This window comes from Chelonia mydas, chromosome 7 (genome assembly GCF_015237465.2).
Source record: "Chelonia mydas isolate rCheMyd1 chromosome 7, rCheMyd1.pri.v2, whole genome shotgun sequence".
NCBI lineage: Eukaryota > Metazoa > Chordata > Testudines > Cheloniidae > Chelonia > Chelonia mydas.
The window spans coordinates 16,210,347-16,227,547 of NC_057853.1; the positions used below are offsets into that span (position 1 = coordinate 16,210,347).

General features: G+C 40.7%; 1 protein-coding gene across 1 annotated transcript in view; it reads left to right on the forward strand.

Annotated features, from left to right (window-relative positions):
- The first annotated feature begins 1,843 nt into the window (after window positions 1-1,843).
- Window positions 1,844-17,201, forward strand: part of GRM7 (glutamate metabotropic receptor 7) — a 573,787-nt gene continuing 558,429 nt past the window's right edge. The window contains exon 1 of the mRNA XM_043551538.1: window positions 1,844-2,344. Coding sequence (XP_043407473.1) covers window positions 2,342-2,344 — 3 coding nt within the window. The 5' untranslated portion in view covers window positions 1,844-2,341. The remainder of the gene's footprint in view (window positions 2,345-17,201) is intronic.

A 17,201-nucleotide genomic window follows, 5' to 3' on the forward strand; every position in this document is an offset into this window, starting at 1 on the left:
TCCTGCTACTTTTATCTATTAATGGAGTGTGTCAAGCTCCCTGTAAAGATCTGATGTGATATTCCTACCAAAGATTGGCACAATATTGTCCTGAAAACATCCCTTTAACTTCATTATACAGGCTGGGATATAGGCCTTTATACTTTTAAACCTTATAATTCCTTTGGGTTTTTTTGTTTTTGATATCTTATATTTTCAGTAATGGAAATTTAACAATCATATGAGATATTTAAACATGAAAAAAAAGACCTTGAAAAGCCCTCGTGTGGATGTCTTTTTTTTTTTTTTTTTTTTTTTTGTAATGTTGAAAAAGCTCAGTTCCATCAGACTTGTGACCTGGTCAATAGGCTTTTATTAATGGTATCAAAACGGACTCGGTCTAGAAATGCTGTTGCTACCAACAGAAATACCACAATGAACAGTCTTTCTTTTGGTATTTCATCATCCCTGGGCTCCAGACTGTACATGGAAGCAGAAAGACACAAAACAGGCATGGGTGGGGAAGAGTAATCTAAATATTTCCAACACTCAGAGTTTGAGTCCAGTTCTAAGAGAGGTTGTAGGGTGCTAGGGGTTATTTTAATCAAGCCAGTAACAGTACACTAAATATATATTGATGAAAATAGTAAGGGAATATTTTAGATGTTTAAACTATTGTTTTGATGATCGAAGCAAATAAACTAGGTTGATATAATGCCAAAATATTTAAGGCTGATGCTTTAATTTCACAATGGTGGTACCTTTTGTTGATCAATAAAAGAAACACCAATTAGTAATTATTGCATTTCCCCCTGCCCCCAAACAGCAGTAGGGTAACTCTTAGAGCATTCTTTGATATAGATGTGATGTAAATCAGCTTTCTTGTTTGAGCGTTTTGTGCTCTAAAAACAAACAAATGTGCTACTCAATTGCCTTAAGGGATTCAGGGGGACTCCAGGTATATTTAGATTTAAAATGAACCATGTTACCATTTTTATGACAAATAGTTAAGCTATTTCAATGGGGAGCATTCCACAAGGTTTCTTCATCTGAATTACCCCTGAGCTTTAGAATCTCTTATCCATCCACCTTGCTGCTGTCAGGGATTCAAGCCTCCATTCTCCACATACAATTCAGAGGAGTGGTAGTGGTTTATGCATTTTGGCTACAGATCCAAGATGACTCCATGCTATTATTGATCTGCTGGCTAGGGGCTTGAGTCCAAAGCAGAGGACAGAAAAGCCAGCATGGAAGAGTAGATCCTGCTGACAAACTTCTTTTCTCTTCAAGCTGTACAGAATTATGACCTTAGACCGATTCCCCCTTGCTATCCTAACCTACAGTGGCCCATTCAGCTCAAAAAAACAACCCACTGTATAAGATCTGGGTAGATCAAAGAAGCACTCAGTTCCCCTGCCTGGGTCCTGACTATAGTCTTTCAGGAAGCTGGCTCTCTGATCAGCTAAGTGCCTTCTGCTGGCAAACTTAAGGGCCCTTCTAGCACAGAGCCTAAATCCCAAGGATCTGATTTTATTCATTTTGATGTTCTCACAGGATATTAAGGGGAGGACTCAGAGTACCTGATATTTGGGGGTGAGGGAATAGTTAGTATGGGTCTCAAACCACGATATGGTAGGGTACAGTGTTAATGAAGGCTGGTATTAACTAAAGACTACCTTCATTGCTCTCATTTAGCTCTACCTTAATCCTGGCACTATAGTCTACTGTGATGGTGTCTTTCTCTTCCCGCCCCCCAAACCAGGTTAAAAAGGACCAATTAACTTGATAGGCTGTACCTGGAGAAGAGCCAGGCCTGATAAAATCTAATTGAAGATGAAGCCCAGCTGGGCAGGTTGAGCTTGTACAAAGCCAGAAAGTGACTTTAGGGAGGAACTCTGAAGTCATGCCCTGAAACGAAGGGGAGTTGGCTAGGGGGTGTTTTAGAGGGAGCGTAAACCTTAGGATCCCACTCTGGACTACAGAGTCTGGTAAGGAGCTGAGAGGGGTGGAGTAGCCACTGGGAGTGGAGGAAATTTGGTCTGGTAAATCCAGAGGTGGGCCGTGAGGTAAAAAAGGAGCCCTGGAAGATCACATCAGGGTCTGAGTAGACTGTGGTCCTTAGGCATACGGATACCTGGGTCTGCCCACTATTCTAGGTTCCAGCCCAGGGACCCTACTAGCCACTGGATAAGTAGGACTGGACGTGGACTTGAAGACTACCTGGTATGATTTATGGACAGCTTGTCCAGTGGGACTTTGATACTCTAGAGCAGGAAGACTAAATAGTGACCTGGCTGAAGAGTTGGAGGCATCAGGCCCTGTAAGAGCTAATCCCGAAAGTCAGCCACAAGGAGATGCCCTAATGGTGAGTGAGAACAATATAGGTACATGTAACAGGATACAAACACCTTGACCTTAATGAGGAACTTTGTCTGTGAATATGGTACTAGCAGCTAAAGAAAGTTTATATTTAGCTCAAATGGTAGAAGGATGTGTTTTGGGGATTGGTTTCGAGTTTCATTATATATGTCACATTTGTGTAGCATAGTTGATGGTTGAATGCATACATGTTTTGTCAACATGTTTCTCTGGCTGTCTGCACGAGGATTTGCTCCATTAACACCATTAAGATCCCATGTTATGGGTGTTTGGTTTTTTTTATGGTTATATCCAAGTTAACTTATCAAAGATCATGTATATAACTTTCTAAAATTAGTAAACAATAAGTTAAAGACACATCCTACTCTTTTAAACTGGTCTTAATCTGAAATAACCTAAGAGAATAAAGAAAAGGAGTACTTGTGGCACCTTAGAGACTAACCAATTTATTTGAGCATAAGCTTTTGTGAGCTACAGCATCCGATGAAGTGAGCTGTAGCTCACGAAAGCTTATGCTCAAATAAATTGGTTAGTCTCTAAGGTGCCACAAGTACTCCTTTTCTTTTTGCGAATACAGACTAACATGGCTGCTACTCTGAAACTAAGAGAATAAGTTTACACTAGCTTTAGACTGAAGCAAATGAGATCTTTACTGTCCAAGCAGCATACTTGCTGCAAATGAATTTACATATAACAGAAAGGATAAATTGTGAATTATAACTATTGATTAGTTCTCAATAAACTTCATTAGGGATTTCCTCCCTGCCCCAACCTCAACTGGTTTGTATTTCCATTTAATTTATGGATGTCATTATGGCCTGATCAATAGCCTTCTTATGCTTCAGTTTCTGAGTTTGTTCATTAATGAGAATAATGTTCTCTCTCTCCTTTTTTTTTTTTTTTTTTTTTTTTTTTTTTTTTGTCAAGACAGTAAAAAGCAGCAAAAAGCTCTTCAGTGTGTAGGCACTTTTTCATGTTCCATACTTCTAATTATATTCATTTTTTTCCCATCTTTTAGTTTCTTCAACTAATGCTAAAAATCAGCTAAACAATAGGAAAAGAGAAGAAAATTGAAGGTTTGGGGTTTTTTTACAATACAGTAATTTACATTAAAAAGCATGAGGAAGTGGCATGACATGAGTATCTCACCATTCATTTATCATGTGGTCAAATTTTTTGGTATTTGAATTATAAAAATTATGTTCATTTTGCTATAATAAAGGACTTGTCACCATTCCCACTAAAAACGCTAGGTTTTAGGATTTTTCATCTTGTCTGCAAACAATAACTCTGAGCTAAAGATTAATTGACTCTGTATTCCAACCAGGGGTGGCAGGTTTGTAGAAATCTTGGTGGTACCCAGAACCCGCCCCCCTCCCCCAAACTCTGCCCCCCCAAACTCCGCCCACCACCTGCCCAAGGCTCTGGGAAGGAGTTTGGGTGGGGGAGGAGGTCTGGGGTTCAGGCCCTAGGTTGGGGCAGGGGATTGGGGTGCAGGCTCTGGGAGGGAGTTTGGGGATGGGGTGCAGAGGGAGGGGGTACAGGGGTGAGGGCTGTGGGGTGAGGGCTCTGGCTGGGGCAGGAGTTGAGGGGTTTCTGGTGTTGGGGGGCTCAGGGCTGGGGCAGAGGATTGGATTGCAGGGGGATGAGGGCTGGGGCTGGAGATGAGGGTTTGTGGTGTTGGAGGGGCTCAGGGCTGGGGCAGAGGATTGAGGGTGCGGTGGTGGGTGAAAGCTCTCACTGGGGTGTGGGCTCTGGGGTGGGGTAGGGCACGGCTGGGGATATTGCGTTACCTAGGGAGGTGGTAGAATCTCCTTCCTTAGAGGTTTTTAAGGTCAGGCTTGACAAAGCCCTGGCTGGGATGATTTAACTGGGAATTGGTCCTGCTTCGGGCAGGGGGTTGGACTAGATGACCTTCTGGGGTCCCTTCCAACCCTGATATTCTATGATTCTATGAGTTTGGGCTGCAGGCAGGCTGCACTGGGACAGGGGCCAGAGAGGAGGACTCCCCCCAGCCCTTTCCCTGCCGGCAGCACCGAGCTCTGGGGGAGGACCTCCCGTTTCCCACCCCCCCAGCAGCACACTCACCCCCACCACTGTCACTGCATGTGCTCCTAGGGCCCCTCTCAGGTCCAGGAATCTCCCTCACCTCCCACGCGGTGGGTGCCGGGGGTGCTGTGTGCACCTCCTCCCCTGCTGTTGCCCCTGACTGTAGCCTCACTGGGGGTGAGGGGTGGCGCTGCTCCTTGCCCAGCATGGGGCAGGAGCGGTGACTGCGGGCCGAGGGGTCCCCTGTGCTGGTAGAGGGTCCCACCGTAAAGGGAAGGGTCTGAGGTGGAAGGGCAGGCTCAGAGTCAGTGTGCCCTGGCAGTGGGTGTGGGGGGTGCACTAGGACCCTGCGGCAGCAGTTGCTGCAGGGAGGCAGCATGGAGCTGCATGGAAGAGGCAGAGGCAGGGATGCTCTGCTCTGGAGCCTGGGGAGGCACCACGGCCTGGGGCGGGGGAGCAGCAAGAGGGGGCTGGTGGACACTTGGGGGAGGCGCAGGGGGGATTGGGGGGGACGGACACCTGGCCCCAAATATTGGTGGAGCTGGGCCCCTGGGCTCTAAATATTGTTGGTGCTGAGGCACCACTTGGAGATATAACTCGCCATCCCTGATTCCAACAGCTATAAAAATAAAATACTTATCCATTTTTCAAACCTAAAAGGACATCTTCCTCTTTCCAGAAGACAGGGCTTACAAATACCTTTATAGTGCCTACTAATTATAAGTTAAAAACCAAGGAACAAATCCTGCTGTAAATCATTGCTCTCAATGACGTTACAATAGAGAGGTGCCAATGTAAACCAGCTAAGATTCTGAGGGGATTTTTTTAACTATAATTTTGAAGACATACACTGTGTCATAAAGTCTTCAGTCTAAGTCTGCTCCCTACACACACACACACACTTACACACACTTCCCATAGTTTCGTTTCGTTGACTGCAGAAGCACTTGAATCTTTTAAAATAGTATTGAGCTTTTATATTTGTCAAGTATTCCATCTAAAGGACTTGCAGATCCATTTTGCTCAGTTTAGAGGTAAAAAGTTGTCTGACTTCAAGCCCTTCAACTTGATGTCAGATATGAAAGTGAAGCTGAATTCTTTTTGCTTCTTACATCTTTTCTGAATCAAAAAAAAATGTTGTGGGGAAGAATAGAAAACCTGACATCCTCTAGCTGTCTGACACCATAGTAATCAAACCTTATTTTGTCAGTAAAATAAATACATCTCTGGTATGGAAGACACAGATGTTTCATATGAAGGTGCCATTTTTATATGATTTTTTCTGAATACAAACATGCTTTAAATAAGATAAGTAGGTGCATCCTAAATGATTCACTTGAACTTAGGTATGTTTTGGATAAAAAGAAGTGTGTGTGGTTTACAAAAGGTTTGCAAATGTCAATAGTTTCCAAGTTTGGTGTCCAGTATTATATACCTAACCCAAGAGACAAAGATACAAACTGTGAACATACATGTTTGTACATCTTTAGCGTTTGTTCAATTTTACATATCTCTTAAAAGAGATTTTTAGAATGCAGACATACAACTGACATTAAGCACATCTGAATAATTTGATATTAATGTTTCCAAGTATTGATGACATGGACTGGTGTGGCCAATCATATCCGGAATCAAATATGCAAAAAGTTTCTTAGCATTTATTGCTATATATGTGTTGTAACAACTCAGAAGCACCTCTTCTTAAAGGGAAATAGCTTAACCAATATAAAATACATATTTAACCATCAAATCAAGACAGCTATGAAAAAACTACTGTAGCCTATCAAGCATTTTAAAACGCTTGTTACGTGTAGTCAGTCATTTGGACCAAAATAAACAACTTTAGAAGCCTGAAATGCATTTTGACTTGAAACATGGTAACAACTAAGTCACGCTGACCAACTGGATATACAAGATGTGATCAGATTGGTGCAGAGACATTCAAGATTTGTAATAAAAATGCAAATAAAATTTCTGCGCACAAGTTAAAGGCACTCACTAAAAATAAGTCAGTGTCACTAACAGGTGTGCTGATTCTCAGGTTCAGTGATCTTCTTTTCAGAGTACCAACTCCATATAACAGAATAAAGAAATACAGATGCTAAGTTTTATATACAGGTTCCTCATGTAAAGAAACAGAATGAAGAAATGGAAAGCAGAAATTACAGATGACTGGGACGGTCATAAACAATAAACAGCATGGGCTAAATTGTAGCTATGCGCCAAACTCTCGTGGACTGCAGTCAGAGCTGTGAATGTGTATTTGAAGAAAGGATTTGGTCCTTGTAATCCAGAGCCTCCTCTTTAAAGATCTGCTGTGGTGAAGTCAGTGGAAGCAGAAATGCGCCCTTACAAAGCATGAGCCAAATTTTTGAGTCTGGCTCAGCTGTACACAGTGAGGGACCCGAGGAGGAGTCAGGGGGGACAGGGTGCCTCTGGTGTAAGTCAGGGCATCCCTGGATTACACTATCCAAAAGCGAACCCCATAGCAGTCCTGTCAGTGTGAATCTGTAGAATATAAGGAGCTTGGGTCATGCCTCCTATTAGGAGTAGGTGCTGTACAGCCAGTTACACAGACTCTGCTCAAGCAGATTTCTCCTGAGCCTGGGGAATCCCTATCCGTCCTTCTAGGGCAGTTGGAATGGAGTTAAGGGGCCAAAGGCGGGAGCAACTGTTTAGCCTCATAGCTTTCATTGTTCTGACTGTATAGTGTACTCATTATACTGGGCCAGATGTCACCCTCAGACATGTTTACAACTCCTACTGAGCTCAATGGGAGGGGTGGCTAGGTGTGTATCTGAGGAAGGAAACTGGTATGTATTTCTCAGTAGGGACCAGTCCTGGTTCCAGTGGAGTTGATGATTAAAGCCCAGTTGACTTTGAGAGGAGCATCAGGAGCACAATGTTTATCTTAGATTTATTTTTTTTAATTCTTGCCCATATAGAAGTTCAGACAATTTTTGCTGTGCAGATTACCTACCCAGTGCATTAGAATAACTTCTTTTTGCAGTTGTTGCATGTATATTTACTTTAGGATCTCTAAGGAGTCTTCAAAATACAGACCAATGACAAGTCAACATAATTGAAATATCAATACCAAAATATTCACTAGCTGTGCACATCAAAAATAATGATATATCCCTTTAAGACTCCAGGGACTACTAGTATGTTTTGTTCCATCATTGATTGATTTAATATTCTCCACCCACCCCTTTGCTATGGGAACCTTGAGAGTTTGCCCAGTGACCCATCTCCTGAAATTAAATGAGTAATAAAGATTCTGCGTTCAGAATGTAACTGACAAAATTGTTAAAAGCTGTGGTAGGGAAATTAAAAATCCAGTTCCTTGGTTCATAGATGGGTCCATAATTTGGAAACCACCTCTCTCCCCATATGACATTACAGTAGTCATACCTCGAAATTTGCCAAGTCCCAAATGTGGAATGCAGGGAGAGAGACAGATTTAAAATAAAGGGCACACAGAATGATTCATGAAGGATACTTTAAATGCTGTGGGAATTATCCCTTGATGTTACCGGAAGATTTGGAATCACTTTTACTAATTTTTCTAATCCGATAATCAAGGTTGTGGTCCCCCCTATAGGAAATTCCAGGGAAAGCGGCAGCTTGCTAACTTTCCCTTGAAAGGACAAGGATAAAGTCCTCCGGTCAAGAACAGGCAAGCAAGCAGCAAATTATTTGAAAACAAAAATAATATTTATTTAGAAGTGAGTGGTTACAGTTAAAAAAAAAAAAAAAAAAAGTAGAGATAAAAATAGGGTTATAGTTAAAGGAATGAAGAGGCATGGCAAATAAAAATGCAACACTACAATTAACTCTGGCATATAATAATATAACAGTAGAATCATTCACTTAATACTCTATACCTTAATACAATATAACAATCAAACACGTAACAATATATTTACTAAACATTCAATATTAAATACTTAAAACTAAGTATCTAGTAAGCACTGGCCTGGTGGTTACTAAATTGGTAGGAGACGATCTCACTCAGACCACAAGCATCCAGCTTTATTTACACCTGAAACCCATACATGTGAGGGATAAATGAGTAAAGAAAAAGATTAGGCTTACAGGAAACTTCCTTTTAATCCCTCGGAGACCGTCTTTGGTCCTTCTGCTCTGTCTTGATGCTCGGGAGTGTGGTTTGTGGGTCGCTGGTGTGGAGCGGCTATGCAGGTAGCAGATATGGAAGCCTGCTAAGGTAACAGCTGTGGTGGCCTCCTGCTGGCTGGGTGGCAGGAACAGCCATTGTCAGGGGCAACCATGGGACCCTGGATGGACTGCTGTTACTGCTTTCTGCGAGGGCTGCTTGGGAAGGATGCTAGCCAGTGTGGGTTGTGGTGCTACCGTGTGGCGTGGCTCGGGTGAAAAGGCTGTTAACTACTTCTCAGAGGCTGTTGCTATGGCTTATGGCGCTCTTGTAGTAGGAGCGGCTTTGTGAGCGATGGCCACTAGTGAGCATTGTCTGAGGCTAGTGAGCACTGTCGATGCTTGTGATTGTGGGTAGCTTGCTACTCTGCTGCTGTAAGGCAATATTTAGCTTTCTTACCCAGCTGGGTTCCACTGGTGTGGCTGCTGCAGCTCTGAGAGTGTCTTCTTTCTTCCAGGTATCCTGCAGCACTCCGCTCTCCTTCAGGTGCCTGTCCCCTACAAGGTTTTAGCCTGCTGGCTGTTGCCTTTATATATGATTTACAGCTCATTGGCTGAATTACGATAATACATTATCGTTAGTTAGTTTCATGGATTTGCATATGCTCATTTGTCAGTGTACCAACATGTGACACTCAAGTTTAGTTAATCAGCTTCTAGAGATTAGCATATGTTATGTTAATTAGTCACATGTCTTTGTAGCACCTTCTCCTCCCATAGACTTCTATGGGCTCAACATATTCCTATGGAGTTTTTCAGCTGACCTTTGGATGAATCCTAGCTACTTCCTGTTTGAAAGTCCCATGTATTCCTATGGGCTTCAATGTATCTCTATGGAATTTGGCTGAGTTATTCCTCACAGGAAGTGGAATTTACCATTACATCATAAGAAGTGGATTCATTACATCATAGGCAATGGATCCCCATGTGACCAAGAAAGGGATCTTCCATTATATTGCATCATCCTATAGCCACCATTACTAGATTTTTCTAATGTAAACTATTAATTTTTTTTAATTACAGATTTAGTCCTAAAACAAATTACTTTTCTGAGCATTTAAAACAAGTGGTGATAGTATCAGGACTCTTATGTCCAATTAAGCAGTTTTATCATTTTTCCAAAAACCCATCCTGAAGTTTTTCTACAAATTTCCAATTGAAAGTGTTCTAAGGCATTTTGGGCAACTGAGGCAAAAATCTCTGGTCACATTAAGAATAAATTGTTTTCTACAACCTCAGAGTAATTTCATTATTTCTTGGGTAAATAGTTTTTAGTGATTTAAAAGTAAAGGTAGCAGATTTGTGTGGAACACTGGAAGCTTTGAGTCTGAAATGACTAAAATCCTTTCTCTTTCAAGAGGTATGAGGTCAGTCAGCCAAGATTCTCCGCTAGAGCTGCCTTGATTGAGGGCTCAAATGGTGCCTGATCTTGCTCCATTTCAGGTCAATGGGAGCTTTACATTGACTTGGATAAGTGCAGGTTCAAGCCCCAGTACAGTACTTTTTGAAGTCAATGGGAGTGTTATCCTTGACTTCAGTGAGCTAAGTATTCTGGTTTTTTTTCAGGAAGCATGCTCAAGTCCCCTTGACTTTGATGGCTCTTAAGCACATGCTTGAAGGATAGTCTTAAGTGCTCTCAAAAATCAGAGCCTTAAATGGGAAGGAGCTGACAGCAGGATGCTCTGTAGAGGACCTCTGATTTGTTCACTTTCTGACCTTGCAGTGAACTCAGTCAGTGCCCATGATTGATTGAATGGGGTTGTTTCTATTGTCTTGAATGGCGCGCTTTTTTTTTTTTTAAACGTCAGACTCTACAGTGTGTATTTGGGCCTTTCATCAATTGATTTTAGACTGTTGATTTGTTTGTGTTTTTCCTTATCCTAGCACTAGGAATAGGAGCTCTATGAACTGAACTAAATAAGTAGTATTAAACTTATTTTTAATAATCACATTTTTAGAAAGCTTCATTTTTATAATAAAATTACTGCCTATAATTAGTGATTACATAAAATGCTGTTTATGTACGTAATAGGTATCCAACAAAGGTAATTCTGTCTCAGTCACCATTCCTGAGTTTAATATTGTTGTACATTCTAATACAAGACTACTTGCACTGCAGTATGTTGAAGGAAGAGTTTTAATAGAATCATGTTTTTAAAGATTATTTTTAACATATGATCAGTCCTACCTAAATTAACACTGGCAATGTGTAGGTTTTAAGCTCAGCACTTGCACATTACTGTTTTGTGGCTTTAACTCTCAAAGGCTTGCAACTAGTTTTTTACGCTATTTTCTCCTTTGCTATTGTAAATAAATCACATATACGCCAAAAGTAATGAGCAGAAAGGTGGCTGTTCAGTTGAATTTTAAACTAAAGTGACCTAATTCCTGTCAAAAATAATTAGGATAAAAAATGTACTCCCTAAACAACTGTTTGAAGCCATAAAACTGGGCGGACTATAGTCCGTGATCTAATTGTTTTATGTTTGAGAGCTTATATACTATATGGTTAATCATATAAGTACAAGCTGTGTGACTCATTTTGGACTAGATCTTGGATCAGTACCAGATTCCCCAGCCCTGCAGGTCAAACATTTTCATGATAAAAGACTTCAGCTTTTGGCCCACCGATACTTTAGGCACAATAGGCTTGATCACTGAAGTCAATGCTGGGAATCTTTTTCCATTGGCTTCAGTGAGCATTGGCTAGCACAATGGTGCATAAATTTCTACACATGATGAAATGTTTGCAGGCTCAGGCCCTTTTGATGTGTTTTTTTCCCCCACTAACACAAATGATATTCATAACCACTGAATAGACGGTAGCTTGAAGAAAAAATCTCATCCCCAAATGTTCTTCAACCTGAGTCAGCCTTAGAGCTAGGTCCTTCCTTATTGTAGTCCATGGACAATAATACTCTATATACATTGAATCTTAATCCATCAGAAGCATCTATAAAGCTCTGCACTTCTGGTTTTGCAACCTGTTCCACTAGCCTAATGCAAACCCTTTTGCGACTATAATGAAATGGATTGGTTTCTTTGCAATAGCCATAGCTGCAGCTATATCCTGCTACAAAAGTTTTACCTAAAGAGACCACTTGACAAGTAAGTTTACATCTAGTGTAGAACTGATGGAAAATATCTGAATGTCAAAAGCTCCTCTGCTAGTGTTAACTGCTAGCATTATGTAATTTCACCTTGTGGGGTCTAAAACCTTGGTGTTTGGGATGTCAAAGAAGGGTTTTGGGTGACTTTTTTTTTTACAAGAAATGGAAGCCTAACAGTTTGGCATCAATAATTCCCTTATTAAGCCCTCTGCACCCATTATAGTTGTGCTTTTACTTTTTTTTCCAAGTTAGTTTCTAGGCAACCAATAAGAACTGAATTGCATTAGTCTATTATTTCAAGACTGCAACCCAGCTCAGGATTCTTCAGCATGTTTGTTGTTCTCTCTCTCTCTCTCAAGTTTCCTCGTAACCCCTTTATTGGTTTAATCTTCATTGGTACCCAGTCCAGAGAATTGATTTTTAACTCTCATATTAATTCAGAAAGACCCTGATATGGAAATAGTTGGGTCATAGCTGTCAAAACTGGGGGGGAAACACATAGAATGCATTTAAAATTGACTTTATTGTAACCAGTGAACTATAAATAACAAGTTGAAATTTGCCTACATTCAGAAGCACATGATACAGTACTTGTGTTGGGTGTAATTGACACCAGGATCAAATATATTGTTTTAGAAAGGAACATATTATGCAGGTATTGGCGGTCAAACTTGACCCCATATTTAGACAATGAAAACACATACCAAGAGCCACAATATAAAAGTCACAAATGTGGTCAAGTGGTAGTATATAGCTTATTACTTTAAGTAAATGGCACAAATAAATGACTCAAGAACAGATGTAACATCTTCCCCATTTCTCAAGCTCACTCTGGATCAATACCCAGTACACTCAATGCTGCTGCCCTAGACACCTGAGACAAGGCTGTGTTCCCTTCCTGTACCGGTGCTTTCACGATGTCTGTACCCAGGCCCCTGAGAAGCATCTGTTTGCTTCTTACTCAAAGGTTTATTGTGCCATTTAACAAAATCCAAACAATATATACATTCAGACATGCGATGTGCAAGTGCAATGCAACAGTAAGTCTTTGCCCCAGAAACGGTGAGTCTTTCCCCAACATCAGCATTTGTCAAGTGTGGCTTCCCCAGAAACTCCTAGCAAGTTCAGGTTTCAAAAAAAAAATCAGTCTGACAGTATTATCTTGAAAGAAACTCGGTTTACTGGACAATTGGAGTGACACATGAGCCAAATGTTATGCTGGGGAGGGGGAAGATCTCAGAGACCCCAAAGAATCTTTTGGTGCATTTTGGCAGGAGGATACTGTGGCTATGATGATAAAAACAATGCTGAAAGTTTCACCTAATCATAACTCCTGCCTCCAAACAAAATGATGCTGGAAGACCTGTGTAATTTGGGGTTTAACTCTAATACCATTAGAGACTTTTTTTCTATGCAAAAAACATAATGAACAAGATAAATCCAATGCAGAAAGATTGACCTCCTAGTTTGAGTATATTTAATACATGAAGACACAGGCATGAGGCATGAATTTTTTATTTTTGTGTGTTGGGATCAGACCCCAAAACATTAAGAAGGTTAAAATTGCAGTGTCTGCACTTGTGTGGTTTTAACAACTACCTTTCTGGTACATCTCCTTATTATTTGTGATCTTTAGTAAAGGTCACTGAGGAGTGGATGGTACTGTTTCTGGTTTGCTATTGGTTCAACAGATTCTTCCACTTAAAGGAACTGATCCTTTATTATTCTTCAAGTCTACATAACTCAATACTGGCTGACCCTAAATCAAAACTCGGATAACATTAATGATTTCCTTATGGGAGGCAATTTAGAGATCTTGTACTAGGAGTCAAATTTCCATGCTGACCAGGACTGACCAGCTACCAATAAAATAAATCTAGAGTGCTGTACCATCTGTCCATTTAAAATCATTCTCTCTTCTTTTTTTCTATAGACCTTCAGACTTGTATTTTAAAATCCCCTGAACCTACAAAATGAGACTTGTTTTGCACTATTGACTTGGAGTCCCTGTAAAAACACGTAATAGCAAATCAAAACTAGCTTGCTAACCACAGAGTCCAGAAGGATTTTTTTTTTCTTGCCAGCATTCCATTACATGACTATAGTCTCCTTTTCCACCTGCAGTGCCTTAAGATGAATGACCCTCCACTGCTCTCCCCTAAGTTCCATTCAGTAGAAATGATTTGACAAGAAAGGAAGCTACAACTGCTTAAAAGATGCTTGTAGCCCTAACTAGTGACATTTCAGTTTATAAGATGCTATTACTGATTACATGTCCTCCTCTAACATTTCACCTCTGGATTCCTGTTGAACTTGCTTAATGTCTTGGCAATTTCCCAGTGGCATTGAAAGCCCTCTTCTCGGGCTATAGTGTGGAGATCAGTCACATTTCTTGACCATGTAGTGGTTGGCTTACATTGGTTCCTGTCTTTTTAAACTGTATTTCTCACTTCTGTGGCCCCAGCACTGTCCCCTTCATTGCTTCTGTGATCGCTTTAATATGGCAGGTAAGGAAGCTTCCTGGCCCTGCACATGTAGTCAGAATGTCAGCAGAGGATCTGTAAAATAGCTGATATGACTGGGTATCTGGGTTGCTCTGAGACTTCTAGTAAGTGAATTCAGCTTAAATGGTGTGGCAAAGAGGAAGGAAGACTACTACAATTACAATAATTCAGGCAGAATGTCACACGGGATTATATAAGAGTATCTGCATCCCCATGAAACAATTTATTTTAATTTTCAGCCTACATCTATAAGGTGGCAATATGAAGCCTTAATCTGACTAGTGTGAGCCTCCAAGAGAAAACAAGTCAAAACTGACCCCAAGGTTAGAAACTAATGGTCACAGGAGAAAAATATGGTGATCATCAATGGGGGGGAATATTCAGAGGAAAGAGGGGACAGCATTTGAACAGACTTAAGGAGCAACAGTTCAATTTTTTGTCCACATTTGTTTTGCGAGAAATTGGATGATGGTCAAAGATGACTATCAAGAAAGGCAGTCAGGCAACACAGAGTTGTTGCCTGGTTGTCATAAATGACGGAAAACTACTTTATAGTCAGCTGTATACATATAACATTGATATTTATAAGAATTGTATAATGTTTCTGTAGCTATAGGTCTCTTGTTGCTAAGACAGGACCCAGAAAAGATCCCTAGCATGGGGAGACACAAGTACTATTTGGATCATAATAGTGATGCTTTAGTCTCTGGTGACAATGTGAAAGAAACAGGAATTAAACCAGTCCATAATAGTGCCTGATGAGCTGGTATTAGAGTCGGAAATTTGAAGTTAGCCCTACTGTGGTGTTAAGATACCTATGATAAAATAGCCATTAACTGAATCAGTTCTTGGGCTTTCCCCACCATGATTTACCAACATGACCCAGTAGAGGCTAGTGACATCTGAAAGCGGGAAGGTAAAGCTGGCATGTGTGTTTACACATGGCTGTAATGTCAGTCCAAAGATTTATATATTAGATATAAAACCAGGCAGACACTGCCTAGCCTCCGTGCACGTTGGAGCTGACTCACCCTCACCTGAAGGTAGAAAGTGTGTCCAGTCTGGATCCTCTGCATACACAGGACCAGATCTGAAACCCATTGAAGTCAGTGGGAGTCTTCTCTTGGCTTTGGATCTAAGCCACACTTGGTAAAGGTGTGAATTAGTGCCAGTTGTGTTAGTGGTTTTTGGTGAAGCTGAGCCTGGAGTTAAGGGAAGAACTACCAGTGAATTTCACACAAGGCACTAAAACACTGTGGTAAAAAACTCATGGTCTTACAAACCAAGTTGTAAAAGAAATGCCTTTTCAGATGAAGATGGATAGCGTCTAGGGAAAAAATGTAGCTGGAATCAAGATGGAACAATAATCTAACTCATTAGTAGGTTTTTTTAAAGTGCAGTTTTTTTATTTTAAATTTTATAGCTGTATAATAGCCAATCACATCAAAACATGTCAAACTAAGTGGAACAAAAGGAAACAATGTCTCTTAAAGCTTCCTTTAAAAATCAAAATAATTACAAAGGCCTGCCATCCAAATGACAGTGATGTAAACAAGTTGTGCCCTGTTCTAGAAGCCATAAGGAATTTTATAGCCCCCAAAGAATGCAAGTGATGGCATTGATGGCATAGAAAGCTCAAGCAATAAACATTGAACAAGGTCAGAAATTCTTACTGTTACTACTGTAATGATGTTTCAACATATCATCTTGCCATCCTGTAGAATCATTGTGGAATCACCCTGTAAGGTCATTGGGAATGCCCCACCCCATCAGCAAATAAAAAAATAGAACAGTTGTGGCCAAAATACTGCTTCTAATTGTGTTCCATTGCTGGGGCATATTTTATTAAACATTTTCATCACTTTAAATGACACATACATGCCACACCAGATTTATTTCTGTAATTAAGTGAATTGTTATTTACCAGCAGAAATAAAGCTGATGGAAGACACCCCATTGGCAACATAATTCAAATGTCATGAATTATTACTGAGATCAGCCTAATGGAATAATTATTTTTCACTACAGGTTAGTGAATTGTATCTCATGTCTCTATCCTCTGGAAATTGTTCCAGAAATCCAAGGCGGGGGGGGGGGGGCAAGAGGAGGGAGCAATTTGTCCAGTTATATATCTGAAAGCTATGGAATCAGGTATACAGTGGAGGAATGTGTTCATCTCCAAGACCCTTGTTCAGTAGCAAGAGATTTTTAGATAGCACAGTTACTAGCAGACGGCGTGTTTAAATTTGAATATTAGGCCAGTTTTTGAAAATGGCTGCCACACAGCCTCCCATTTCATGGCTGAAAATTTGAACTAGTAAATAATTGTGAGCTAAATTGTGCTGGCACAAGTGATGCCATTAAGACATTTAGTTGCCTGAGTTGATTTAAATGATGTGATTTTCATGCACCACGTAGGAGGCTGCTTCTGGAAAAACTGCACCATTATTCACATCTGAAAGGTGCAACAGTATCCTCAAAACATTGCTGGGCATCGAATGCAGTTTGTGAAACGTGGGGCAGCCTGCTGCTAAGAGAGAATCACGCTGTTGTGGATGGGTGCTGTTGCAATTGTAGGATCAGCTGGTCAAATAAGCAGCATGCTAGTGTTATGCAGAAGGTTAATAATAACAGAACAGTGGTTGGAGGTTAGAGCTGCTATACATACGTAATTTAACCGGATGGCTTTCGGGGGTGGGGAAAACAACATAAATTGAGACTGTGGAAGAAAGGAAAGTGTGAAACCGGTTCAATACAGAGTGGATTGTGTAAACTCAGAAAAGAAATACCCAGCTTTACTTATCCATTCTTGATTGATTTTTACCCTTCTCTTGTTTCTTTTAGATCCCCATTACTGTAGTACCTGAACACTCCTAGTCTCTAATGTAACTTTTCTCACAACATCCTGTTGAGGTAGGGGGAAGTACCTTTATCTCTGTTTTTATGGATGGGGAATTGAGGCACAGAGATAAATGACTTGCCCAAGATCACACAGGAAGTTAGT